Source organism: Colias philodice, chromosome 22 (genome assembly GCF_061535455.1).
Source record: "Colias philodice isolate Cphi_HAF_F1 chromosome 22, ilColPhil1 Martin Lab GWU primary, whole genome shotgun sequence".
NCBI lineage: Eukaryota > Metazoa > Arthropoda > Insecta > Lepidoptera > Pieridae > Colias > Colias philodice.
In genome coordinates this window covers 1,811,073-1,839,058 of record NC_143107.1, presented here as the reverse complement: position 1 = coordinate 1,839,058, position 27,986 = coordinate 1,811,073, and the positions used below count along the sequence as shown (strand labels likewise).

At 31.0% G+C, this 27,986-nt stretch overlaps 3 protein-coding genes and 1 long non-coding RNA gene across 6 annotated transcripts in view; 3 read left to right on the top strand and 1 right to left on the bottom strand.

Annotated features, from left to right (window-relative positions):
* LOC149478303 (uncharacterized) overlaps nt 1–27,986 on the top strand; it is a 242,386-nt gene that overhangs the window by 120,096 nt on the left and 94,304 nt on the right. The window lies entirely within an intron of this gene.
* On the top strand, nt 738–4,519 carry LOC149478307 (uncharacterized; the record flags this gene model as incomplete). Its single annotated transcript, XM_089709157.1, has 7 exons — nt 738–975; nt 1,540–1,648; nt 2,092–2,234; nt 2,716–2,802; nt 3,055–3,137; nt 3,414–3,530; nt 4,403–4,519. Coding segments are annotated over 7 exons (894 nt in total), but the record flags the coding sequence as incomplete, so codon positions are not given.
* The window catches only part of LOC149478305 (uncharacterized), a 74,966-nt gene continuing 54,384 nt past the window's right edge, over nt 7,405–27,986 (bottom strand). Inside the window, exons 2-10 of one of the 2 annotated variants that reach the window (XM_089709535.1) lie at nt 12,284–12,334; nt 11,735–11,834; nt 11,109–11,245; nt 10,610–10,684; nt 10,320–10,402; nt 9,772–9,891; nt 8,800–9,037; nt 8,332–8,450; nt 7,405–7,957 (exon numbers count right to left, since the gene is read on the bottom strand). In XM_089709535.1, the coding sequence (XP_089565661.1) occupies nt 7,589–7,957; nt 8,332–8,450; nt 8,800–9,037; nt 9,772–9,891; nt 10,320–10,402; nt 10,610–10,684; nt 11,109–11,245; nt 11,735–11,802 (1,209 nt within the window). In that variant the 5' untranslated portion in view covers nt 11,803–11,834; nt 12,284–12,334 and the 3' untranslated portion in view covers nt 7,405–7,588. The remainder of the gene's footprint in view (nt 7,958–8,331; nt 8,451–8,799; nt 9,038–9,771; nt 9,892–10,319; nt 10,403–10,609; nt 10,685–11,108; nt 11,246–11,734; nt 11,835–12,283; nt 12,335–27,986) is intronic. The other variant, XM_089709536.1, reaches the window with a different exon arrangement.
* The window catches only part of LOC149478306 (uncharacterized), a 48,279-nt gene continuing 41,265 nt past the window's right edge, over nt 20,973–27,986 (top strand). The window contains exon 1 of one of the 2 annotated variants that reach the window (XM_089709576.1): nt 20,973–21,100. In XM_089709576.1, coding sequence (XP_089565702.1) covers nt 21,010–21,100 — 91 coding nt within the window. In that variant the 5' untranslated portion in view covers nt 20,973–21,009. Of the gene's footprint in view, nt 21,101–26,939; nt 27,248–27,986 lie in introns of those variants that run through there. The other variant, XM_089709573.1, reaches the window with a different exon arrangement.

Sequence of the window (27,986 nt, the reverse complement as noted above, 5' to 3'; positions counted from 1 at the left end):
TAATTGAGATAAATCTTAATACTATTATAAAGGCGAAAGTTTGTATGGATATATGGATGTATGGATGTTTGTTACTCTTTCACGTAAAAACTTCTGAATCGATTACAATGAAATTTAGCACACATATAGAGGGTAACTTGGATTAACACATAGGATAGGTTTTATCCCGGAAATCCCACGGGAACAGGAACTATGCGGGTTTTCCTTTGAAAACGCGGGCGAAGCCGCGGGCGGAAATCTAGTTTAATTATGATTGTAAAAATGTTTACAAAGGAATCCAGGTACTAAAATTTTCAAATAATTCGTTCTAAGATTATTTATAATGACTAGTGAACTGATTGTGATTATATATTTACAAGAAGGATTAAATAAGTAGATTCAGTATATTAACTTTTGTTTCTGAGAACTAACTTAAGTTTTAGCCTTAAGCTATAAAATTATGATGGTTAACAAACCGTAAAATTAACATATGCCAAACTCGATTGAATATGTTACAAAATGTATTGGTTTGGAGTCAGATACTTCTCATTTTCGGTAAGCAAAATCAGGTTAAAATACCACAATTCTTTAAGTGTTTGATCTATTATTTACTTTAAATTTATTATGTTAATCACTGTTTTTAATAATTTGTTGTTTAACAATACGTTTACGCTACAGTTTTAAATTTTTTTGATAACTCTTTAAGATTATTAATATAGAAATATTGTAATTTAAATCTTTAAATATTCACCAAACTCTATAATAAAATTCTCGTATTAATAAGCTTTAAATTTCAGGTCCTGGGTTCGATTCCCGGTGAAGACGAAGAAAAAAATGAATTGAAAATTCTTGTGCTTAAAAAAATAATACATATTTATTTTATTTCAGAAGCTTTGGTCGTCAAAGCATGTGACAAGGGCAATACACACGTACAAGAAGCTAATATAGGCGAAAATGCAAGCTTTCCCTGGCTAGGAGTACTACGGGTTCATGTTCGTAAGTGCCTATTTTATAATCTAATATTATTAAAGTAATGTGTAGTTAATTGTCGTGTATTCTATGAGGCAGCTTAGTATCTTGATCATATTATCTGAATGATAAGAATTCTCATTGTAAAGTTTCGGCCTTACTAATAAAAAGTTAAACAATGGATAAATTTTCTACCATAGCTTTGTCCTGCTCTTGCTCACATGAAACGTCAATCATAAAAACAAGACAGGTTATTGAAATAACTAATCCATTGCAAAGCGAATGGGTAACATTTTATTAGTAAGACCGTTTAAGTGCTAACATCTACATAATACCTAGTTTTGGATATTTTTTGTACGCATTTCAACATGCGTAAATTGCAGTTCTTATATAAATAAAAAATACCAATGCCGACATGCACTTGACGTCTAAAGTTTAAAATCAATATTTCTGTAACTTACATTGGAAATTACGGACCATGCAAGATAATCAATTTCAAAGGAACATACATAGAGCTCATTCTAATAAGAATGTTACTTATAATTATAATGTAATAGTCCTAAATATTTTCAATAAACTATCATCTTTTAGATAAAGGCTCGAATTTTCAAACGGCTCTCAGTGGGCTATTGTTAATTAAAACCACATATGCAATCGTGAGCGGTAGTGATGTGGCCAGAGTTTCAAGGCATTTGCTACGGTAAGAAGAAAATAAGTTTTGTAGAGTTTTGAAAATATTATAATAATACGAGAATAACCATAAAATTAATATACCCTATTATTTAATCTTTTTTATTCAAAAGAGAAAAATAACGCACATTTTTAAACTGAAGAAGTAGAATTTAGAGCAATTCATCATCTTCTCATCTTATAAGTCAAAAGTTTGAAATGAATGTTTCATATTAGTTGAAACCAATTGAAACTTGTTTTGGTTGTTAAATCATCTCAATAGATGGCGTGGGGTATCCCTTAGGGCTTAGACACATAAAACTGAAAGAGTAGAAGAAATTCGATCGCTCAGGCAGGATCACTGCCGACAGCCTAGGCGTTGTCCCGGAATGGCAAAAAGACGCGGGTTCGAATCCCACCTCGTGATTTAATTTTTTCCTTTTTTTAAGTTTTTCAAGTTTGAAAATGTTCTAGGACGGACAGCAAAGCAATGTTTATCACATCAAATGGCAAATACTGGACGTGTGGTGTCAAAGATTATATTATGCACCCTGAATACGAATATACCACTTATAATACCTTGGCTCTGATTGAGCTGGACATTGATAAGGACAATGGTTAGTAATGTAAGACTTTCTCTCTTTAATATACGTAATTTTTAGTCCTTATATTAAATTCATTATAATGTTATGTGAGTGTTGTTTGTTAATTTGTTTATTAATCGTGCTTTTGCGTCGTAACTGACTTTACTGATTTTATGGTACATTTTTAAGCTATTGCATAGCTTCTATCGCGGGCACGCTCTGACGGGCTCGGAGGTGTGGCTTGAAGGCATAGCATGCAATAGCTTTACCGCGGCAGTCCCCGAGTGCCACACGTCTTTTTTATGTCGGGATGTATGTGAAGTGTCTGGTTTTGGAGATAGTTTGGCAACACACTTTTATAAGCTAAATCTTGAATAATGTACAGAATAATAAATACACATCGTGTTAAATTTAAAAGCAAATTAAAATGAATGTGCAAACATGATAAATCTACTCGGCAACATTGGGTCAAAGAACACAATATTAATACAAAATTTTTTACGATAATTTACAGAAAATTACTCCAACCTAAAGCCTATATGCTGGCCAAGCTATCTCTATAATGCGTCTACGTACCTCTATGCACTGGGATACACCGATGGTAATGTATTAATATTTTTATTCTTAAATTAAGTACCTAATTTATTATATTGAGGTTATTTTTGGAAAGGAAAAGGAGAAAAAAAATATAAATTATTTTCAAATACTGATTGTTAAATGTGTGCTTGTTTTTATTAAAATAAATTTAGAGCTATGTTATGACAAAAAAAAAATGAGAAAACGCACTAAGTATTCCGCCAATATTAGTAAATTTTACTATATTATATACCTAATCGAGAATTATTTTTTTCAGAAAATCAGATATTGGAAAAAATAATTTATAAAATGCAATATGTCAGTCTTCCACTTTGCGAAGAATTTTATAACAGGGCTGGGGTAGGTATATTAATTTATTCATTTTTATCGTATTTTTTTTTTCATTTCGTAAAATAACTTGCTAAAATTTTTTTCTAACATTATTTTGCTCTTAATCTCAATTTCATTAAGGCAAAAATTCTTAAAATGCCTTTTTGCTTATAACAAGAGCTATCTTCATAATTTTCAAATTAATCAGACCATAAAAAAAAATATTAAAGAAAGCAAGGACTATTTTAAATTATGTACTTGAAATTAGTTAATTCGAGTATACAGGTGTGATTTTTATTATTTTAGACATCTGGAGGAAAATTACCACAATATCAATGTGGTTATGCCATTAATAATAAGAAAAACTGCGCTTGGGATAATGGCATGGTACTTGCTTCAAATTCTACTGGATTTTGGAGTGTGGTAAGCTAGTCTACTTATATTATATTTATGTAAAATTGTAAAATAACATTAGTTGTTTTGTGTATAATATAAACTAAAGAAAGATTACACTGAGGTATATTTTTGTGGAATCATCTGCCCGGATTATCTGTTTTTGTTGAAATATTGACAAAAGTAAAAAAAGTTAAACATCAAATTACTCTTCTAATTTCTAGATGAAAGGTACAGAGTCGAGATGAGCTTATTTATACCTAAAGCTTATGATGAGCTTATTAGTTATTTATAAAGCTTATGATGAGCTTATTAGTTATTTATAAAGCTTATGATGAGCTTATTAGTTATTTATAAAGCTTATGATGAGCTTATTTATAAAGCTTATGATGAGCTTATTAGTTATTTATAAAGCTTATGATGAGCTTATTAGTTATTTATAAAGCTTATGATGAGCTTATTAGTTATTTATAAAGCTTATGATGAGCTTATTAGTTATTTATAAAGCTTATGATGAGCTTATTAGTTATTTATAAAGCTTATGATGAGCTTATTAGTTATTTATAAAGCTTATGATGAGCTTATTTATAAAGCTTATGATGAGCTTATTAGTTATTTATAAAGCTTATGATGAGCTTATTAGTTATTTATAAAGCTTATGATGAGCTTATTAGTTATTTATAAAGCTTATGATGAGCTTATTTATAAAGCTTATGATGAGCTTATTAGTTATTTATAAAGCTTATGATGAGCTTATTTATAAAATATTTTATCTTAGTACCCATGGAAACGAAGCTGAATTTTTTCTTTTAAAATTTTAATCAAATTGCAATTCAAATATTAACTGCTGTAAAATTAAAAATAATATAGATTTGTTAAAAATAATGTAGATTATTTTTCAGATCGGATTTGGAGTTCGAGGTCCAGGATGCGCAGCTCCAGCAAGATTTATCAATATCTACCCGTATTTATCGTGGATTCGAACTGCTACTGATTTAATTGATGCTACATATTTTTAACTAGCTGTTCCCCGTGGTTTCAACCACATTGCTCCGCTCCTGTTGGTCTTAGCGTGATGATATATAGCCTTCCTCGATAAATGGGCTATCTAACACCGAAATAATTTTTCAAACAAACAAACTCTTCAGCTTTATAATATTAGTATAGATTTGTTTACGGGGAAGTAATCGTCGGAGGATATTCTGTTGTATGAAATCAAAGAAAGACAAAAATTACATCACTTACATCTCCTTTAATATAAAACTCTATGGGTTCTTCTATACAATGCACTAGTATCCTTAAGCTAATAAATAAATTAAAACTAGCGGTCCGCCCCGGCTTCGCCCGTGGTACATATTTCACAATAAAAGGTAGCCTATGTTCTTTCTCAGGGTCTAAAGATTATCTGTGCCAAATTTCTTCAAAATCGGTCTAGTAGTTTATGCGTGAAAACCATACCTACATAATTACAAACCTTTGCTCTTTATAATATTATTAATTAAAATAAGTGTATTGCAATATAATAAATATTTCCAAATACACAGTGGTTTTTTTTTACAACCTTACCAAATTATTATCAGTTAAAAGAGGTAGGGCTCAATGTTAAATGCCTTGGACACCTACAAAATTAAGGTTGATTGTAATTTTTACACCTTATGTCTTGATTATTGAAATGAAACTTCCTAAAATAATTGTCGCCTTACTCCATGACGTGACGATATTGTTATGACGCGGCCTTGAAATTTTACTCCAAAAATCCTACAATTCCACCAACAGAATTATTTGCTTCGTTAACATTAATTAAATTACTTTCATGTTAAATGGTCTAATTCTGAACCAATTGCATTAACCGAACCTAACGATTATGGCTTGGTTTGAATCCCTTAGGCAATAAACTTTTATTAAAATAGGCCAGTTCAACCGTCTGTGACCTTATGACTTTACCTTTTAATGGCTCTAGATGCCCTTGTACTGCAATTTAGGGGTGATCTTTGAGCTTCTACTGTTTGACTATGTAAATACTTTTAAACGAATTAAACATATAGTACTTCCATGTGTTTGATTTTACGCGAGTATAATACAGTAGCTCTGCCCCGCGGTTTTACCCGCATTGCTCCGCTCCTGTTGGTTTTAGCGTGATGATATATAGAATACAGCCTTCCTCGGTAAATGGGCAATCTAACATCGTAATAATTTTTCGGACCGATTTAAAATCGGACCAGTAGTTCCTGAGATTAGCGCGTTCATACAAACAAACAAACAAAATCCTCAACTTTATATGCAGCGTGGTCACGGGAACCGTGAATAATATAATGAATAAATCGCTTTTAAATCCGTTAAAGTCTTTAATTTCTAATCTTTTTCTAATCAATTCATGTTAAAAGTATGTGACGTGTAGTCTTCTGTTTCGTTCTCTTTTACGAAGGACATGAAACCTCTTTAGACGTTTATAATTATTTATGGTATACAAAAATATGATCATTTCAATTCGCTTCGCTACAATCAGTGACATTACGATGTACCTAAGTATGTTTTCGAAATAACAACGAGACGCATTCCCATAAAATAAATGCTATTTATAAATAGCCGTAGCCTATAAATAACAATTCCAACAACTTCATCTCATAGCCCTAATTTCGCTCGACAGGTTTCAAGCTACGGTTATTATATGTCAATCAGCAGGCCACTTATTTATAAAATAATAAAAATAACGTATGCATCAACACCAAATCAACAAACGAATATACTCGCTGTAATAATAATGCATTTGATACTATGAAAATTTTATTTTGATCCTTGAAGTGTTGGTGTATCAAATGCGTTGGTATAACGCTGATGTTGGCTTTCGTAAGTCGACAGTATCATAAAATTGATGGAATGTCGAAGAATGTGCCAGAGGCTCTTTTGTATGTCTTGTGTTAATTAACAGGTATTCTCAATATTCATATGGAGTTGAGAGTTTGATTAAATTTATAAATTTTTTGTTCTTCTCAATGTTATGGAAATAATATTATAATAAAGGTGCTTGTGGTCTTTTAATTACCTGTATAGAAAATAATTCAGATTTTCAAATAAATAATTGATCCAAATAATCATGCAATTCTCAGTATTTATAAGGTGATCGTATTTATTTAAACTGACTTAGGTTTATCTCGCATACACTGTGAGCTACTTATATTAAAATTTAAACTGATACAAAAACTAATACAAGGGAAAATAAAACAATACAGAGTATTAAATCATTTATTTATACTTTTGCAGTAGCAATAACATTGTACTAAACGCGAATACATAAAACACATAATATGGTAATATCCATACTAATATTATAAATGCGAAAGTAACTCTGTCTGTCTGTCTGTTACTCAATCACGCCTAAACTACTGAACCAATTTGCATGAAATTTGGTATAGAGATATTTTGATACCCGAGAAAGGACATAGGATAGGTTTTATCCCGGAAATCCTACGGGAACGGGTTTTTCTTTGAAAACGCGGGTGAAGCCGCGGGCGGAAAGCTAGTGCAAAATAAGTTGTCTACAAGTACAACTTAATTCTCTTTATGACAATACGTTTTAATAATTATGATTGTGTGGATAAATTAAGCTTTGTGAAAGTATTGATAAGATTCTTATTTAAATATACAGTGCTATACAATATTAATCAAGAATATAATCACAATTTGTAAATTACTAGCTTTCCGCCCGCGGCTTCGCCCGCGTTTTCAAAGAAAAACCCGTACTCGTAGGATTTCCGGGATAAAACCTATCCTATGTCCTTTCTCGGGTATCAAAATATCTCTATACCAAATTTCATGCAAATTGGTTCAGTAGTTAAGGCGTGATTGAGTAACAGACAGACAGACAGAGTTACCTTCGCATTTATAATATTAGTATGGATGAATACGCAAAGGACTATATTTTTTACATATACAACAAGTCATTACTAACAAGAACAGTTGTGTTAGTTAGGAACATGATTCGTTATTTACACTTGAAATTGTAATTGCTACATTATTTTTCATGTCAATACGTAGGTATAAAAAATTGAAAACCTTACACAAAGTTAATCAAAACAATTTACAATCAACTAAAACAAACACTTCCGAGCGGACCGCAGTAAGAAGTCCTCATCATCGAACTTCGGTTCCTCTTCCTTATTTTGAATTTTCTGTCCAAAAAACTCCACGACAATCTTGGCTTTTCCAGTGAATTCAAACTTGAAGATAATATTGGTAGTCACATAGTCATTATACTTCGAATATCTGTCTTTTATGAAGAGTATTTTTGGCGGGACTGTGGTATTGCGTCCTAAAATTGGTAAAGTCTTTATGAGATGGTCTAAATCATCCTGGTGGAAGCCTTTGTCAATCCAGAGTTTTGTTTTTGTCCGTTTGTCGCAGTGTACTGTTACCATCACACATGTCATGTTCGGGTATAGCGTGTCGAAGAGTGATAGCTGAAAAATGAAATGATTTAGTAGGTAATAGTTAAAACTATTGATCTCTGAAAATGCGTTTCGCCCTATTTCTATTAGCTTTTAAATGTCGGCTTCTACTCGATAAAGATACTATTTAAATTTGATTTGTTCGTTCGTGATTTGGAATATAATAACAGTGTATGATTTATTAATATATTTTGTTCATCTGCTTCCGAACTTAGATCAAATAAATAGATCTTAGATGTGCATTTTCACACGACAAAAGGTGGGTACCACGTGGGTACTCTAGCTTATCTGTTATTCTAGTACTACTTTTAAATTGTAAATTTTATCAAAATACGCTCAGTAACAATTTTAAAACATGAATATTTTAAAATAAAAATATTTTATACCACATAAACTCCTGTTCCGATGTGTCCCGGGGCTTCAATTCTCCCAATTTCTCTGTACATAGGTTCACCATCTATATCTGAACATTTGCCCATTACTGTTTCTCTTACGTTAGAATAATCTGGAATTTTACATTACTATTTCACATTATGTACTAATATTACTCTTATTTATTTCATCAAGTAGCACATTTATGAAGGTAAAAATAATTCATGTGCATTCAACTGTCTCTTTTTTGTGTTAAATAACAAAAATGTAATATTAGTAAGGATATGATTTATTAGTTCTCTATCTTGTACATTAGAGTGTCTTTATTTTAATTTTAGCGTTCCCGAAGAAATAGCAATGAATAGCAAATATATTCTGCATAATCAGAAAATGTATCTATTGATTTATTTTCAGCTTATTATGAGCTAGATACATCTATTTACATAATTTGTTACCAAAACTGCAACTAACTGCATACTAACTTTTTCTCAACACCATCGTCATATCATCCAGTTTTTCCAGTACAAAATCATCTTGCCTGTCAATACTCTCACTGGGTATAAATGGGTTCTGGTTTCTTCTATACAAATTTGTATCTAAACGATACGTTCTACGGTATTTATTAGTATATAAATTTCTGTGTATCCAAGTTGTGTATGGAGATAGTTTTATGTATCTAGATGGCAGAGAGCAGCCGGGACCTAGGATGCTAATTCCTACCTGTAGAATTGATCAATGATTAGAAAAATCATGTATTTCATAGCATACAGATATCAATAAACATATTTTAAGTAAAAATCGTAATAAGAATAAGGGGATAATAACATGTATTATACATGTTATTATCCCCTTAGACGATAAAGATTATATACATGATGTATATAATCTTTATCGTCTTTTCAGAGAAGGAATAAAAAGGTGAGGTTCAAAATATAAATAACTAGCTTTCCGCCCGCGCCTTCGCCCACTTTGTCTAAAACATAATAAATTATATACTAAAACCTTCCTCTTGAATCACTCTATCTATTAAAAAAACCGCATCAAAATCCGTTGCGTAGTTTTAAAGATTTAAGCATACATAGGGACAGAGAAAGCGACTTTGTTTTATACTATGTAGTGATTTACTTGGTGATTGCCACTCTACATTTTAATTACATTAGGTCTACATAATATTTTACTGCTACAAATAAAATCATTGAAACGAAACTTAAACCGGCTACTCACGTACCCGTACCGGCCACCTGTAGCAGGGGCAATATTGGAATTGCACACTTAATTGGCTCCTTAATTCTGATGTGTATAGTCAAGCAGGGGCAATTTAGAGAACAACTGAAATTGCTCCGACCGCCGTGCAACCGAGATTGTTCCAATATTGCCCATGCGGCAGGTACGTGAGTAGCCGGCTTTAACCATTTTGTTCAACTAGACCTCAATAGCAAGAAACTAGAATTTACCAGAATCCACTGATCCCTTATCTTAGAAACCAACGCCATTCCTGGATCGACTACACAACTCTGTTCTGTGTCTGCTTTTACACATATGAAGTGTTTAGGCCAGAGACTTTGGAAGTTGATCTGTAAATATTATTATCTTATCATTTACCTAGTACAGACGTATGATTCAAACTTAATAGCGGCTCGGAACATCGTACGATCCGATGCGCAGAAAACAATTTTAGGTATTAGCGGGACTTTAAGGGACCTGTGCGCACCCGCACTCGCACCTGCACCTAACTTCCGAACTGCCATTAAGTTTGAATCGAATTGTTATACACTTAATAAGTGACTACTCTAATACATTAATTGCAAAAGGCTAATAAATATGTAGGTAAGCTGTTATAACCAGGTACATCTCTACATATTATTCGCCACGTTTGTCGGACTGTCTTTCTATTCACGGTTAACTCTAAAATTGCTGGACCGATTTTAATTTGGTTGTTAGACAGGTAACACAGGGATAGCGTGGTTTCGCAAGGAAAATTTTAGTGCATATGAAACATCACCTCTTCATTCTGATAAAATTCTTCACAACTATTTTTATCGACTTCTTGCACCTTGTTCTTTATCTGACGGAACCGTAGGTCAACTGTAAAATTAAATGTTTAAAAATATTACGTATATGTATTTATTATGAAAACAAGCGTACATTCCATGTTAACCAACATAACTTTGATAATTTGTAGTATTTTAGGAGGACTTACTACACAAATATGACACGTTTTATGAAAATCTATTACATAGGTATTAGAATAAATATAATACTTTTTATAAGATGAAATTAAATATAACTTACCATCGTCCTTTAATAATATCGTATATAAATTGCTCTGGAAGTCCATGGTTTCATTTGGCAAATTAATTACGCTCCCTGAAAACATACCAAATTATTTTAGATAGAAATTTTCCACGAAGCATAGATATACACGAATTCAATAAATAAAACATTCAATTGAACAAACATTTCTACATCCATACTAATATTATAAATGCGAAAATAACTCTGTCTGTCTGTCTGTTACTGATTGATCACGCCTAAACTAATGAACCAATTTGCATGAAATTTGGTATGGAGATATTTTGATACCCGATAAAGGAGATAGGCTACTTTTTACCCCGGGACATAGAATAGCGCGGGCGAAGCCGGGGGCGGAAAGCTAGTAATTTTTAACTAGTTATTTGTAAACAATTTTATACATACAAGTAGTAGTACATAGTAAGTAAGTAAGTAAGTAAATGCGTTTAACAATACTGAATTATTAAATTAAAATAGTCGAAGAAAAATAAATACGCACAATAATTATCATAACAGTTTAAATGAACCAAGGCTATGGTGTTCATCACTTCGCTGTATTCTGGATGTATTTTGAAGTCTATCAAACAACATTCATAGGTCACCTCTTTGTGAAGGAAGTATGCTTTTGCAGTTTTTCTAAAAGAATATTTTAACATGACAACAATATCTGATACAATAAGGCCGCGTTTCCATCTGCAAGAAAAATTCCGCAAGAAATGTCCGACAGTCTGTCTGACAGCAGCTTGCAAGTCTGCTTGCATGTGGAAACGCGGAATTAGAATTGCAAGCTGCTGTCAGACAGACTGTCGGATATTTCTTGCGGGAGTTTTCTTGCAGATGGAAACGCGGCCTTAGGATGCGTAGAGTGAATGTGTGTATTTAGACTGATACTTGGTGATAGATTTATTTATTATGAGGAATTTTTTTCATAGGTACGTTATGTTCTCAGATGTCACATAGGCCAAACTCATGCAGATCATATTAATATTGATTTAATAGAGCCGATTACTATGTTTTTGCATGAAATGGTAACAAACATCCATTGCATCCATAAACTCCTATAAAATATTAGTAGGATTGGGTCATTATCCTAATATTAATTCTTATTTCACATGTAATACTTACATTAACGAATTGTTGGCCAATTTTGCTATATCACTGGCGACTGCTATTGAAACGTTTTTCTGTATCATGATCAATCCTGTTGCCGCTTTTGCTCCATAATCTGAAAAATATTAAAATTCTTATATTAGGGTGCCTGTCCACGAATAATGTGCGAGGATGGATTTAGTTTGAAGTTTGAAGCGTTTGGCTATTGAATCGATGATTGGTTATTTACAAACACATTCCGGGCTACACATCCTCGAACATTATTAGTGGAAAGTACGGAGTACCCTTTGTAACTCTGACAAAATCTGAAATCTATCAGACATAAATTATATTTGGTATAGATCTTCTTGGTATAGATAGAGACTTTCATAAACCATTGAACCAAAGGATTACTAGTTAATTCTTATGTCATAACATTCTTGAGTTTGTCTCTATGTAGATATAAGTACTTAATTTTGGCAATAAGTACCATTTCATTCTTTCTTTTTTTATCGGTGAATGAAAATTTCATGTCGTAGTAGCTGGCAGCTTTAAGTAAAAGTAAAGATTTATGTAAAAACTTACCACTAGTTACTTCCAAGATACCAATCCAAGGATATTTTGCACCGCACGCCCCTGTAAGTAAATAGTTAAAGATGTAGTTTTTTGAGTAAATACCTCATTTCCATTAGTACCTACTTATATGTCTAAACTAATGTTATAAATCTGAAGAGTTTTTTTTTGTGTTGGAACGCGCTAATTTCAGGAACTACTGGTCCGATTTGAAAAATTTTTCGGTGTTAGATAACCCATTTATCGAGGAAGGCTATGAACGCTAGGAACGCGGGTAAAACTGCGGGGCACAACTATTATTTAATATTTATTAACCTATAAATACAATCAAGAGAAGCAAATTTAATTCCATCGTAAAACAATCACGTCATATTACAACACTACACACGACTGTTTGATTCGAAAACAATAAAATGATAAATATAATTGTTTTGTAAATAAAAACACGTATTTAAAAACAACCACATGTTCGTATAGTATGTACTATTTATATTTTCTTCTTGAATGCGAGTATAATTTTAAATAATACATTTACCAATGTTGAAAATTTCTGTTCGGTTTTAAGGGCTTGGTCTAGTAGTGCAAACAAATGCATCCTGTCATCCTATATGTAAATAATACAAATGTACTAAGGGAAAGTTGCTCCACTTAATTTAAAAAAATTAAATCATTCGTATAATTTAATATTCGTAATAATATTAAATTATATAAAAAATGACAATTTGAAACAATTTTCGTGAAAATTACACCGGGTGATTTTTTTTATCAGTACACAAAATTTGCGAATACTTTCTATTGATATCTTCAACTTCATGTTTATATAACTGATCAACTTTTACAAAGAAATTTGGACGAAATATAAAAAAAAATAAGCTTTCCATACAAAATGCATAACTCTATACATTTTTTTCGACCTAAGTTTCTTAGTGAAAGTTGTTCAGATGGTTTTACTAATAAAACGGATAAACAAATTTTGTATTTAATAAAAAAATATAATGTTTGTGTTAAAAAATTATAAAATAGAAAAATACGCAAATGAAAACAAAAGATATTTATTTCTGACTAGCTTCCGCCCGCGACTCCGTCCGCGCGGATGTCAGTCTTCGCGTCTTCTACAGATTTATTATATTATGTATAATATATAGATTTATATTGATAAACCTAATAAATCTTTTGCTAGCATTCTGATGCTTTATCGGTTGCACTGGATTTATCTCTTTTTTTTCAATCGCTTGAATGATATAGGATGGGTCCTTGATGGGCATCGAATGCTGAAGTCTCGAATCAATCAATTCTGACAGTAGGCAATTTATGTAAAATCTTGATAATGGTCCATCATTTTATTTTGCCTAAACGTTACATACTTTTTTATATATTCTATTTTTAACGAATGATTCACTCCAGTCCAAACAGCAAATAAGCAGACTTCTGCTTCTGCAACGTTTAGTTGTCCCTGAATTTGGAAAAAATAGTCATGATTCTTATCTATGACAAAAGTGTTATTTTTTTGCATTGTATTTCAAATATTAAATTTTTTTTAACCGCATCTTACGCATTCATGTCTTTTGCCGGAATTAGACATTTAACTTCTACTAGTCCCATTTTCCCTTTTTGATATGGGAGTGTATAAAGTAAATTTTTTAGATATTTCTCGTTATACTTTTAAAAAGTTATTATTTTCATTTTGCTCATTAGGTAAAGTAATTTCGATATCAGTTTTAAGTTTTTTGATACCTGCAATAATAACGTCATAATCGCCTGCACATACTTATCGATTACACCCTGTATACAATCCACCATCCACATTCATAATGTTTTCCTGTCCTCCTCTCCTTTACGCTGTTCACCGATACATTTTAAATGAGTAAATCTGCTACCACTGAAGGATGTTTCATTGTGATCAGCAAATTTTCACCACTGTTGTCGATTATTTGTTTTTCATTTTTAATCAGCAATTGGGAATCATCAGTTTTGTTTTTTGCAGATTGGTGATGTACCCTAACAATACGTCGAAAAGGGAAAGCATCAACGAATTATCGTTTTCGTCCTCTTTTTTTATTCTTCGCGTCTCTGTTACTTCTGTTTGTTTAGTTCTCAACCCCACTGAATTTTGATGATGTGATGATAATCCATTCGTTTTAATATTGGTACTTAGAGTTGGTAGACTAAACTAGAAATGGTAGACAAAATTTGTCAGCGCGTCTGTAAGATCAGAATATAAAACCAACATCCTGTATTTAAGTTACAAAATTAATAATCAAACAACATGCCGCTACGTTGAAAATGACTAGAAGAAAAAATTAAAACACCTCGGATCAATTTTGGAGTAAACAAATCATTTTCCCCGTATGGGGATTTCCCCGGATGAACTTGGGAAGTTCAAGTTCTCAATACAAGTTTATATTATATTTCGTATTTCTCAAACGAAAAATAAACATTTTTGGAACTTCAAAAAAATTATATTATAAGAAAATTTATGAGCTTACTTTAGTTTTAAAGAAATATACATCCCTTTACTGACACCCCGTAAAATAAAGAAATTGTTTCCAATCACCTTTGCAATCTATTTGGTTTCATTAACTTTATGTTCGAAGATAATTTTTTTTCTAGTAGTTACATGCGTATTTTTTTCGTTTATTTTCCATATCGAAATCAAATGTTTAAAAATACGAATATTTGCCCAAAACTAAGATAAAAATAATCAATTAACAAAAATATTAAATTTAATGAAGTAGAGCAACTTTCACTTCGGTATGAAGGAAAATCGAGCGTAGAGCACACGTCAGAACGCTCCGGCCCAAGGAGCGCGACTAAAGAAATTCGCTAGGATTTTTCCTTATTATTTTAAATATTTTTTTAATATTTAAAGAATTATCAAAATTCAAAAAAAAATTTTTTTAAAGGATTAATACTCATTGGTCTTCAACCAACTCGAATAAATTAATGGAAAAAATAACTTTTAGCAGTATTTATCAATCGATTTTGTGAGGCAAAAAATGGGAAATTTAATGAATTTATAACGTTCTAATTAAGAAAATCATAAGTTTTTCGGCAATTGTATTCAGCAGTTTTTAATAACGACTATATAAGGATAATAATGCGCTGATCAGATTGTGTAAATTGTAATCGGTTGCAACGTAGTGAGTGCACAAACTTAGCTCGAAATGATTTTGGGGGAAAGAGAGTTATCTTGAAGGCCTGATTAAGGTAACATAAAGTAACTTTATAAATGTGAAAAAATTCACGCGCATTGCGTATATAACACTAATTGATAAACAAGAAAAAAAAAATTCAGTTTATCATTTCATTAGCCGGGAAAAAATTGTCAAATAACTTGTTGAAAACGCAATTTTGCTAGACTGCAGCCAATTGAAAAGTTTTTTGTTAGCTTGCACGCGCTTATCTCAGGAACATAATTTATCAAGGAAGGCGCAATTTACCCACAAACTTCACTCGTAGTTATAGACGTAGACGGTAGACCCACCAGTGGGTCATAGCGGGGCAAACTTCACAAAAAGTAATTTTGTGAATAATTTGGTTACCATAAACTGGTTTTGCCACTAAACCACGACGCTGATCCTATTAAACAGGGCACGCAGTAATTAACTGAAACTAAATAAAATAAAAATATGCACCGAAGACAATTGCAAATAAATCTGTTTTGTATTTGCAGTTTCAAGCGGCTTTGTTGAAAATGGAGTACGGTCAGCAGAAATAATTGAATTGAATTAAATAATTTTTCGTTTATTTTGTTTGCTGTCATTCAAATTCTTCGAAAATATCCTTAGGTACAGACTTGAATCTATTATGAACAATAATATTATAAACAGTTGCTTTACTATTGTGAAAACTAAATATTTATACTGAATTATATTTTTGTCACATGTAAGTTTTGGTTAAAAATATGCTACAATTAACGCTACAAAATAAAAATAATTACTGCAATGACATGTAAAAGAATATGCATAATTTAGAAACGTATTATGTCTATCCATTGAGTTACTATGAGTTTCTACATGGTACTACGTACAAGAGAGGACATCGCTACTACACTATTTGTAACACGAGTTGGAGTCAATCGTCTCAAACCTTTTTTTTTACATTGATTGGTTTTAATTGATAAGGTTTTTCATATTTTTTTAATAAGATAAACAATATTTATTTGTTACATTGATTGGTTTTAATTTATAAGTAACTAGATTTCCGCCCGCGGCTTCGCCCGCGTTTGCAAAGGAAAACCCGCATAGTTCCCGTTCCCGTGGGATTTCCGGGATAAAAACTATCCTATGTGTTAATCCAAGTTACCCTCTATATGTGTGCTCAATTTCATTGTAATCGGTTCAGTAGTTTTTACGTGAAAGAGTAACAAACATCCATACATCCATACATCCATACATCCATACATCCTTACAAACTTTCGCCTTTATAATATGTATTAGATAAGAGGCAGAATATCTACAAAGTGTATGACTCACTAGCCGCCCCGCGCCGCCGCGCTTGTCGCACAGATTTTGTTCGTGGTGTCCTCTCTATACGTAGTAGTAATACCTCAATGTGTCTATCTATTTATATACTAAAGTAGATACATAATTTTTAATTTCACGAATACTTATTATGCCGACTCTACCTCATAATTTCTCTCGTAAAGGAAGCTGTAGGCGTAACTACTTCCGATGTCATTGTTACTTTAACGGCTACTGTAAAGCTTACACAAATAGTTGCTATTTATTATAAACATTCTGTCATAATTATTACCTATGTCTATTATTCGAGTTTACACTTATGTAGTGAAATAAAATATTGTACATACGTACATGAAAAGAAAGATTATATTAATGAATCTTACAGGCTATTTTAATGGTTTAAAAAACACCACAATAATTTATATCCTAACAAAATCTAAGAATATCATCCGAACCTTTAGATTTATTAATTATATTTAGAAGAACCGAACGTCGTAAAACTAGGTAGGTACCTACACATTATCTTGTCATTTTTTTATTCTATCGATTTTTTTCCAATACCTACAACATTTGCAAGCAGCGCAGAATCTCATAAAATTGCAAAAATCTCAAAACCAGAAATATTTTGACCACATTTTTTATAAATTAAGGCTAATTTCGTGTTCGATTATGTTATGTGGGAAAGAGAGAGAATATTGTGAAATTAATGATAAGGAAAGAGATCGAGGATATTACATTTTTTGAAGATGTACCAAATGACAGCGCATCAAATTCGAAATTGTATGAATTTTTTCATTAAATTTGATTGATTCAATGGCTCATTATTTTTAAAGAAAGACAAGTTAATTTTTATTTTTTTCATCAGATAAATTTACGAACAAATTGTTATCAGCCTTCTCCTTTAAATTTTAAAAACAGTTTGAAAATTTTAAATTGTTGTGAATGTTATTCACATTTCAAATTATTCATAATATCTACTGCAACAATATTTCAAATCCAGGGGATTTGTTAAATAATTCAATAATAATAACATGACCAAATTATCAGGACACTCAATATTTTCCCCAACCTCCTGTATTGTTAAACGTTTTGATTATGATAGATCTCTTTTAACTGGTTGTTCTCACGACATTGGTTTTATCAGATTATCTTAAGACAACAAAGATGAAGCCAGTCTAATTTGAACTTTATTTACAAATTACGTAGAGTTCAAAATCTTCTATCAATCTTGAGAAGATTACAGATACATCGATCGAAGTTTACAACACATAATCATGAATTAAAACAAAATAGAAATGAACTTTAAATTCATACTGATAGAGTTGGTTTTTTATTGTACATTTGGTATATAAAGATATTTAACAAAGACAACGGAATTTTATTATAGTGCGAAAATCGGTTTGAATATAACCAAAAAATGTTTTTGGATACTCGCGAAGTTTGTTATTTAATGTTTTTCGTGGTTGTTTTATTATTGGTGTTGATTTATTTACAAGTATGTGACTATGTGATTGGCAGATATGTTGTCAAAATTTTCAGTAAGTATTTTGGTGATTTTGTTAAGTATTATAGGTACTTACCTACTGCTTGCCGACTTCTACGGATTAACAGAAACTTTTTCTAACATTTTAATAGTTTATACTTTAGATAACCATCAATGTGGAAACAAATTCATCAAATCATTAAAATTCGAGCTGTTGTTAAAGGTTTTAAATTGAGTAACTACAGATTTTCTTTTAAATGTCATACTAGTTCAGCTGGAACCGCCAGTTTACTTGCATAGTTACCGTGTAAAAAGTAGCCTATGTATAGTATACGATTCACGAAAGATGACCACAAATTGGCTCTGCGCGCTCTGCGCACTGCGTATTTGTCAGAGCATTTTGTGTAATTACTTTTAGTTTTGGTTTTATCTGCGATAAACCACTTTTTTTCTCGAGATAAACGTTTGATTTTGTCACGATAAAAGTGGTTTATCGCAGATAAAACCAAAACTAAAAGTAATTACACAAAATGCTCTGACAAATATCTTGCAAATGTTTTAATATAATTGTTTATGAAAAAAAATCATAATAAGTATTACCATGTCAAGTAGAAAACGTAAAAGTGTGAAAATTAGAGCTAACTTGGTGATTTTTTTTTATCGAGTAAATTTTAATATTTTATGTTTTTGATTAAACAGAATCGTTGAACATAATATCATCTAGTTTGATATATATTTTATTTTTTAGATTTGGTCTTGCATATTACACGTATCATCTAATAGAAGATTGGTTATTTTGCTTTATGCGCCCCCTTAAGGTAAAAATAAAAAATAGTGTGTTTTAAGTTAAATATTAATCTGTATGTCTGTTTGTAATTATAGCTTAAAAATTGATGCGTCAACTCTGATGGGCTGACATTTAATCATAAGATTATATTATGTTTCTATCTATTAATAACTTTTATCAAATAGATATATTCGACTTGATAACTGATTTAGATAAACATGAATATTTTCTCTTTGAGTGGTGTGGTTGCCAATGGCTTATGCAATACGATAGAATTAAACTAAAAAGAATACAAATTACTTTCATACCTAACAACCTTACTAGCTTTTCACCCGCGGCTTTGCCTGGTTAAAAACCTTCCTTTTGAATCACTCTACCTATAAAAAACCGCATCAAAAACCCTTGGGTTGTTTTAAAGATTTAAGCATATATAATTATGGACATAGATAGGGACCGAGAAAGCGACTTTGTTTTATGCTATGTAATTATAATTATGATGCAACAAGTAATCGTCTTATTACGAGGTCATTAATTAGTTATTTATTTATCTTTTTTGTACACTTGCTTCCGCCCGCGGATTCGCCCACGTGGTGTTTTGATAAAAGGTAGCCTATGTTCTTTCTCAGGGTCTAAAGATTGTCTGTGCCAAATTTCATCAAAATCGGTTGAGAGGTTTAAGCGGGAAAGCGTAACATACAGACAGACAGACAGAGTAACTTTCGCATTTATAATATTAGTAGGGAATAGGGATATAGGTACCAATCAGAAATAAACTACATATACTATAATAATTGTTCTGCATTCCTACTATATATTCGGTATTTTATACAAAAGAGAGTCAAACATAAATAGATTTTATCACAATGCATTACAGATTAATGTCAGAAATATCTCACTAATCTTCTTCTATATGATTATGATATTGTGTAATAAATTGTAAGAATAAATACTTAAAACTAGGAAGTTAATAAATTATATTTATTTCATAATAACGTTGTTATTACTCATCATTCATAATCGATATGTAATCTTTGATTGTGGTTTTCGTCAACACGTTTTAAACATAACTATTTAAAAGTATGTTGCGGATATTAGATAATTTTAAAATATTTTAAAAAATGTTGTGTGGTTTTATGAAACCACGGTAAATGTGAAACTGTTCGAACGGTTCCGAACACTGCTTTGTGTAGCGCATGTTGCGTGACGGTCGAATGCCGAGTAGGTATACCTACTCGGCAGCCGCGATACACGCGACATGCGCTACACAGACCAAAAAGTTTGAGACGATGTAATAAAAGTTTCACTTTAAAAGATTTATAATGTTACTATAGCTTTCAAATTAATAATTAAATAAATATAATAAGTTAGGTATGCTTTGAATGAATGAAATGAATGAAATACTCTTTATTATTACATACACAGTGATACAGTTACATAGTTAAGATAGCTTATAAAGTTATAATAGAGATGTACAAAGAGTGGCTTTATCGCTCGTGAGCGATTTGCTTTATTATTGTAGGTGTGTTTTTATATATTATCATAAAAATTATTTGACGATGTTTTTTAAAAAGAATGACTCGATACGACGGCGCGGTGGTGTAGAAAAACGTTTGCTATCTACTTTATAGAGCGAAAGTAAATCTTGGAATGCAAAAAACTAAAAATAAATGGATAGTTTTTTGTTGCTCTTTCACGCAAAATCAGCTCTATAAATTTGGTACAGCGATAGATTAAATGAGGTATCTAGTACATGCCTTTTTTGGTCCGTGTTTGATGCAAGTGACTGCGTGTTCCAGCTATTATCTCACCAAAAACAGGTAATAGGTAGAGTACCTAGAAAGTCCAACCAGTTGCACTAGACCTTTTGTAATTTGCCAGAAGTTCCATCATGACTACAGCGTCAATCGATTTAATTATTTTATTATCAAATCGGTACAGATAAGAGATAACGTTGTATTCCGTATTGTTTAACATACTCGCTATATTGTGTGTGAAAAACGAAAAAATGGACTATCTTGTGCTCTTGTCTCCTTTTTTGTTGCTAATTTTGGTGTATGGATTGACATGCGTCTGCTTGCATCTGTGTGAATTGATCGGTAAGTTTTTTTTGCACAGTTTTTTTGGCACTTGAGCTGATGTCAAATTTGGCGCCATTTGCGTTTTTTTTTATCTGTGCGTAGGTATTTTTGGAGTAGGATAATAATTATTGAGGATTCGTTTTTTTTGTATTGATTTTTTTTTAATTTGTATCTAAAATGCTGTTTATTAAATAACAGTGCTTGGATAAAAGCTGTAATGCTCATTTTAATAACCATTTTATGTTTTTAAATAATTAATATAAACTGTTTTTTTTCTTTCAAGTATCATTTTATTTTTAGTCCTTGTAAATAATAATTTAAAATAAAATGTACTAGAAATTTATTCATTTGCTTAGTATAGTAGGCTCGGAGCAATTATCAAGCCTGGAGAAGTAACAATTAATTGAACAATAAAGCACTAGTTTGGCCTTTTTGGCTTATGGCAAAATGTCATGGAAAAAAGAGGACAGATATATGTCAGTTCGACAGTTTGAAATGACATGTAGCCATTTCAATTTGTTTTAGTGACCAGTCTGGTCACTAACGCATGGTGATTTTAATTATTGTTTTTGAAGTGAAAAACGTGTTTTCTAGTTTCTTATGTTATTTTCTGAAAAGATAATTTACTAAAGATTACATGGCTTGTTTTGTTCACGGCTGTAAAAGCCGTAGTACTGGGAAATTGGATGAAGATTGGAATTTGTCTTTTCACAGGTTAGTGTTTTGATCAATTTTTTTGTTAATTGTATTATAAATAAGTTAATTTACGTTATTTTCATAATCATCTATGTGTTATCTAACCGTAATCATTGAAATGAAATTATAATCAGCTTAGTTTTTAGAAAAAATGCAAAATATAACTTCCATAGTGTTGTGCAATTATCGATACTTGAGTAGGTACGAAGTACTTCATTGATAATGACTGCTTTAGGTTAGGAGAAAAAAAAAAGGTATTTAAGTATGGATTTTATTGTTATTTGCAGGTTTCTGGCTTGAGAAAAATTAAAAGTTGTTTGGGTTAAAGCTATAGCACAGGGTAAATTGGAAGCCTTCAAAACATTCTCGGCCTTGTTCAAATCATTTCGAATCAGACGGGAAGAAAAGCAGAGTGCTTTGCAGAGATGCTGTGCCACAAGTTTAAGGTGGCATCTATTTTAAATAATAAATATTGTAATTTGTTAATTAAGTATCGAAATAAAATGTTGTAAAAAAATTTTTTAAATTTTATTTGTTTTATTTGAAGCAATTTATTTTAAACTTTTACCAATTTTTTCCTTGTGGGAATGAGTTATTTTCCCGCGGTAAATTGTAGCCTATATGTTATTCTGATGTTTAATCTACAATATGTATAATTGTAAAGTTCCATAAAAACTCATTCAGTAGTTTTTTCGTGAAATAATATCAAATGTCCATTCTTATATATTTTTGCTTTTATAATATTAGGAAGGGTTCCGTATAATTCTATGAATGAATCTATGAAAACAGGAAAAAATACGTACCTTTTTACGAAACCATAAAAAACAACCTAAACCGAAATACCTAATAATATTTTTTTTATAAATACCACTACCATACAATGCAAGGCAGTCAATACGCATCGTAAATGAATAATTCCAAATTAAACGAATCTTAAAATTTGGAATTACCTATCCATATTTCAAAATTAAAAGAATCTTAAATTATCTTCAAGCAATTTTATAACTTATTTTTTTTATTTATCGATATTTTAGTATTCGATAAAGTGGCAAGCACTACCTTTTTAGAACAAAAAGTGGCTACATGTGGATTTGAATGCCAAGCCGATAACAGTGTGTTGTCTCTTTCTATCGCATTAATTAGGGTATTGAATAAAAGAGAGCCACTATATAAGAAACGTTCAATTAATTGTTACTTCTCCAGGCTTGTTAATTGCTCCGAGATAGTAGGTTTTTAGATTTCAGTAGGTAAAGTACTACCATAGACTAATTCTACCTATGCTATGTATTAAATGTTCTATGTGTGGTTGCTCATTTTATTATTAAAATGTAATTCTACCTTCCTTAAAAATATATTTCTTATAGGTACTAATGAAGTTTTTAATATTATTCAAGCTTGTGTTACAAAAATACATTTGGAATTAAGTATTTGCATATTTTTGGGATTGTTGTATATAACTACGGTAAAAATAATACCAATGCATAATATGATCTGTTCAAATAAAATAGTTATTCAATCCAACTGAAACTATACAAATCCTACTGAACTACACATATTTTATATTATTTTTTACTACAACGCCATCTATTCGTATCTTATGTTAACACTCAAACATTTTTATTGCATGGTACAATAATAGTTCACGTAAAATGTCCTAGATGGCGCTGAAACTAAAACAAAAATTTCACTGATATTCCTGAAAACAACGGCGGTTATCAGATTTTTTAATGAATTGTAAACATAATTAAAATATATTCGTTCGTATACTGTATAATATTAAATTGAGCGCATTTGGAATATTCTAGAATGGAGAAGAATATACCTAGCTACTTGCATTATTTATCAAATCAATAGATTTGTTTATTGTTACATGGTTACACTTAGCATATTCTTTCGTAGACCGTAGACGAATCTCTCTCTAGCAGTTTGAATTATAAATAGGTAAGTATTTACCTACTCCTTTATGCATTCAAGACTAATAATATTATTAATAACATCCTATCCTACTAATATTATAAATTCGAAAGTTAATGATAATGAGGATGGATGTATGTCTCAACTCTCAGTGTATGTACCTACCTATGGTATGTACCTATGTTTATTACTCTTTCACACAAATACTTCTGAACCGATAACAATGACATTTAGGCTTTAGCACTAAGTTTAGCACACATATAGAGAGTAACTTGTATTAACACATAGGATAGGTTATATCCCGGATATCCTACGGGAACAGGAACTATGTTTTTCTTAGAAAATGCGGGCGAAACCGCGGGGCTAGTGGTATAATTTTATTATTTTTATCAGATGATGGGCAAGTAATTTAAAGACAGAAAACTCACTTGAGCGTTATCAAACGCTCTGTTGACCAATTATTATACAATTTGAAGCCCCATAACTAAGTAGTTAATTTACCTACATTTCTTAGGTTACGTGAAGATTGGCTGACCGTTATTTGTGTGGTTTCTTGATTCAATATACATAATTGTATTAATTAATGGTTCATCTAATTAATCTTCTGTAGCTAATTAATATCAAGTAAAGACAAAAGTTATCTTCAAAATAAAATAAATAAATACTTAAATAAATCTAAAGTTGGATGACGCACATAATCTAGATAGTTAGGTATAGGAACATTAAACTTTTAAAGTAGGTACATTAAAAATGAAATAACTAAACGTGTCTACATTTTGCTAAAACAACTAATATAGCGGAATGTGTATGTAATTGATTGACACTAATTATATTTTAATGTATGTTTTCCAATCGGATAATTAAATCATAATTAAATACTAATGACGTCACATGATAAAAATAAGTTTGTTTGTTTACGCGTAAGTATCTCTTAAATATCTCCTTTATCTTTATAAATGTAATAGTTATATATTCATTTTATATTTCACGATGATAATATTATAAAGCCTTCCTTTCCTTTCCTTTTAGCCTTATAGCCTTCCTTTCCTTTCCTATTAGCCTTCCTCGATAAATGAGCTATCTAACACCGAAAGAATTTTTTCAAATCGGACCAGTAGTTCCTGAGAATAGCGCGTTCAAACAAACAAACAAACTCTTCAGCTTTATAATATTAGTATAGATTAATTTTACCACTAGTCTAACTAAAGATGTTTCTTATTATTTCCTAATAAAAGAAAATAATAAACTTTACGTAGATATTATTTACAAGGAAATTCAAAGGCTAATCAATCACCTTATAATTGTCGTATTACATAATAATTGAGGAAAGTTATACAAGTATGAAGTATGTTTTTGTCTTATCTAATAACCTTGTTTTACCAACAGTGACATTGTATGCACGTGGCCTTTTGGATGGCAAGGATTTTTTATATACTGCAGTGTACAAAAAAAAGTATCATGTCATGGAGGTGCTATAGTTTACACGTTTTTATTTGCTTCAGCTGTCTGTTTGTATGTAACACATAATATGTCCGTGTGAAAGACTCCTTTAGACTCGATTTTGACCAACTTTTCCAACGATTTAATTCAAACTTTGTACACTTACCTATGAAGGAATAAATTTGCGCCCGCGGCTTCGCCCGTGTAATCAAAGAAAGACTCGCATAGTTCCCGTTCCATTGGGATTTCCGAGATAAATAGTAGCTTATATCTTACTATGTGTCTTCAGCTACATAAATACCAAATTTCATTGTAATCGGTTCAGTAGTATTTGCGACAAAGAGTACTAAACATCCATCCATCCATCCATCCTCACAAACTTTCGCATTTACAATTATTATGTTAGTAGAGTCGGTGACAACACAATAATTTCATGAGTTTTTCGTATTAAAGCGTGATTTTTTAACTATACATACATTATATTATAAATTATAATATGTAAGTACGAGAGGGCAACTGAGCTGGACGCTGGTGGTTCGACTCCAACGCCCATGGATAATGGACATTTGCAGAACTCTCTACTTCTGGTAGAGTCTCTACTCTACCAATGCATTATTCAATTTAAAGGTATAAGGGAATTATTGTCATCATACCATTAAATCGCTCCATTGTGATGAAAGAAAGACAAACAAACATAATTTCGCATTAATAAACTAAAACTTTATAAATTATATACTCTACCTTCCTCTTGAATCACTCTATCTATTAAAAAAACCGCATCAAAATCCGTTGCGTGGTTTTAAAGATTTAAGCATACAAAGGGACATATGGACAGAGAGTCCCTATGTACATACAAAACAAATATACCAACCGAATTGATATTCCTTTTTTTTTGAAGTCTATTAATTAGTAAGATGTAAGGATTGACGACGCGGTTGGCGCAGTGGTAAGTAACTGCCTACTGAGCCGACGGTCCCGGGTTCGATCCCCGGTCAGGGCAAATATTTGTGTGATGAACTCAATTATTTGTTCTTGGGTCTGGGTGTTATTATCTATATATGTATTTATTAAATATTATATTTATCGTCGCCTAGTACCCACAACACAAGCCTTAATTGAGCTTAGTGTGGGACTAGGTCGATTTGTGTAATAAATAATAATGTCCTATAATATTTATTTATTTATTTATTATTTATTCCACGCTGATCGTCTACAAAGCCTTATCGAGTGACTTTTTCCGAATTGATTTTAATTGCAGGTAACAAAGAAACAAACACGAAGATTTATATTATGTAGCAACATAATGTCTATATAAATCATAATGCCTACTTCGTATTATCTACGGCACTGAGCACGTCAAGAAGCTCAAGTAATTTTCCTTTTCAAAAATGTTGAATTAAACGTAAACAACTTTTCATAAATTTACTACGATGCAGATGTTCAGTAAATTGTTTTTTTTTATAGATAAGACATACCACGAACCACACTAAAAATAAACTTTATCACGATATAAAACAATAGTCAAAAATGTCACATCGTTAGAAATAAATTAGATAACGTTATCTACAAATACTAGATAAATCCTCTTTAATAAGATCACACAGATCGCCGCAGATTTAAAAAAATAACGAATACATGTAGAATCTCGGCTTATCTCAAAAGTGCACAATCTCGCGTACAATCCATTCATGTTCCAGTAAATTCGCGATAATCAACTCTAATTGTAAGACGATACGATCGAAATTATCAAAACAAAATCTTTATTGATTATTATCTGCGCTAGCGTCCTAGAAGCATTTGACACACGCAGCTCAGAAAACGCGGACGACTCGAAAGAAATGACATTAAGGCTTTTTGAATATAGAATAATAATATAGCCGCGATCTTTTTTTTTTTTAATTAAAAGTGTCACAGTTTTTTGTTCTTTTTTTAATACAGATGATAAAACTTTTAAAATGAATGTGCTAAGTGATTTTTATAATGACAGTTCGATTGTTACGAGGCAAGTGCATCCTGCTGAATCGGACGCGGGAAAAGTATTGGGACTATTGCCAGTGTTCGTTTTAATTTTAATAATATTCATTAGGTTAATCTACGTTTTATACAAAAGTAAAGGTAAGTTATCACAAATGCTATTTACGTTTCTATTTCAGTGTTCAAAAGCTCAATTTAAAATAATAATAAAATATTATTAATAATGAAGGGAAAGTAATTCCAAGCTGCGCTGTTTAACTTCAAAATTAATAATTTTCTTTATTCCTTGTGTTTTGCAAAAATATTGTTTATCATAGGATAATATATTGCCGAAATGCTTTAGTCGAAAAATGAAAATGCAATAGCCTACTTACCCTATTATTCTTACAAGGTATTTGTCTGCATAATAATTTAAATTAGCCAATTAGGTTTTTTGTGGAAGAGCACATATTACACAATATATTTTTTTGTATTTTTTGTAAGTTTTATATAAAATTTTAATCTTAGTAACGTCATAAATTTTGAAGCAACAATTTGTTTTTTTATCAAATCAACAAAAACTGCAATTTTATAGAATTTAAAATAATGTCACGTGTTTGAACATCTTTGTCGACATTAGTTACAAAAAAAAACTTAAAATACCTATATATTTGAATCTTATATATTACAAAATAAAATTGAGATTCAATCTTTTGAAGTAATTACTAAAAGTATTGTTATTTTTCTATAGAGCTTTAGAGCGATAAATTATCGTACTATTTATACCATCTACCTACTTTGTATGCTTAAATCTTTCAAACTACGCAACGGATTTTGATGTGGTTTTTTTAATAGATAGAGTGATTCAAGAGGAAGGTTTTAGTATATAATTTATAAGGTT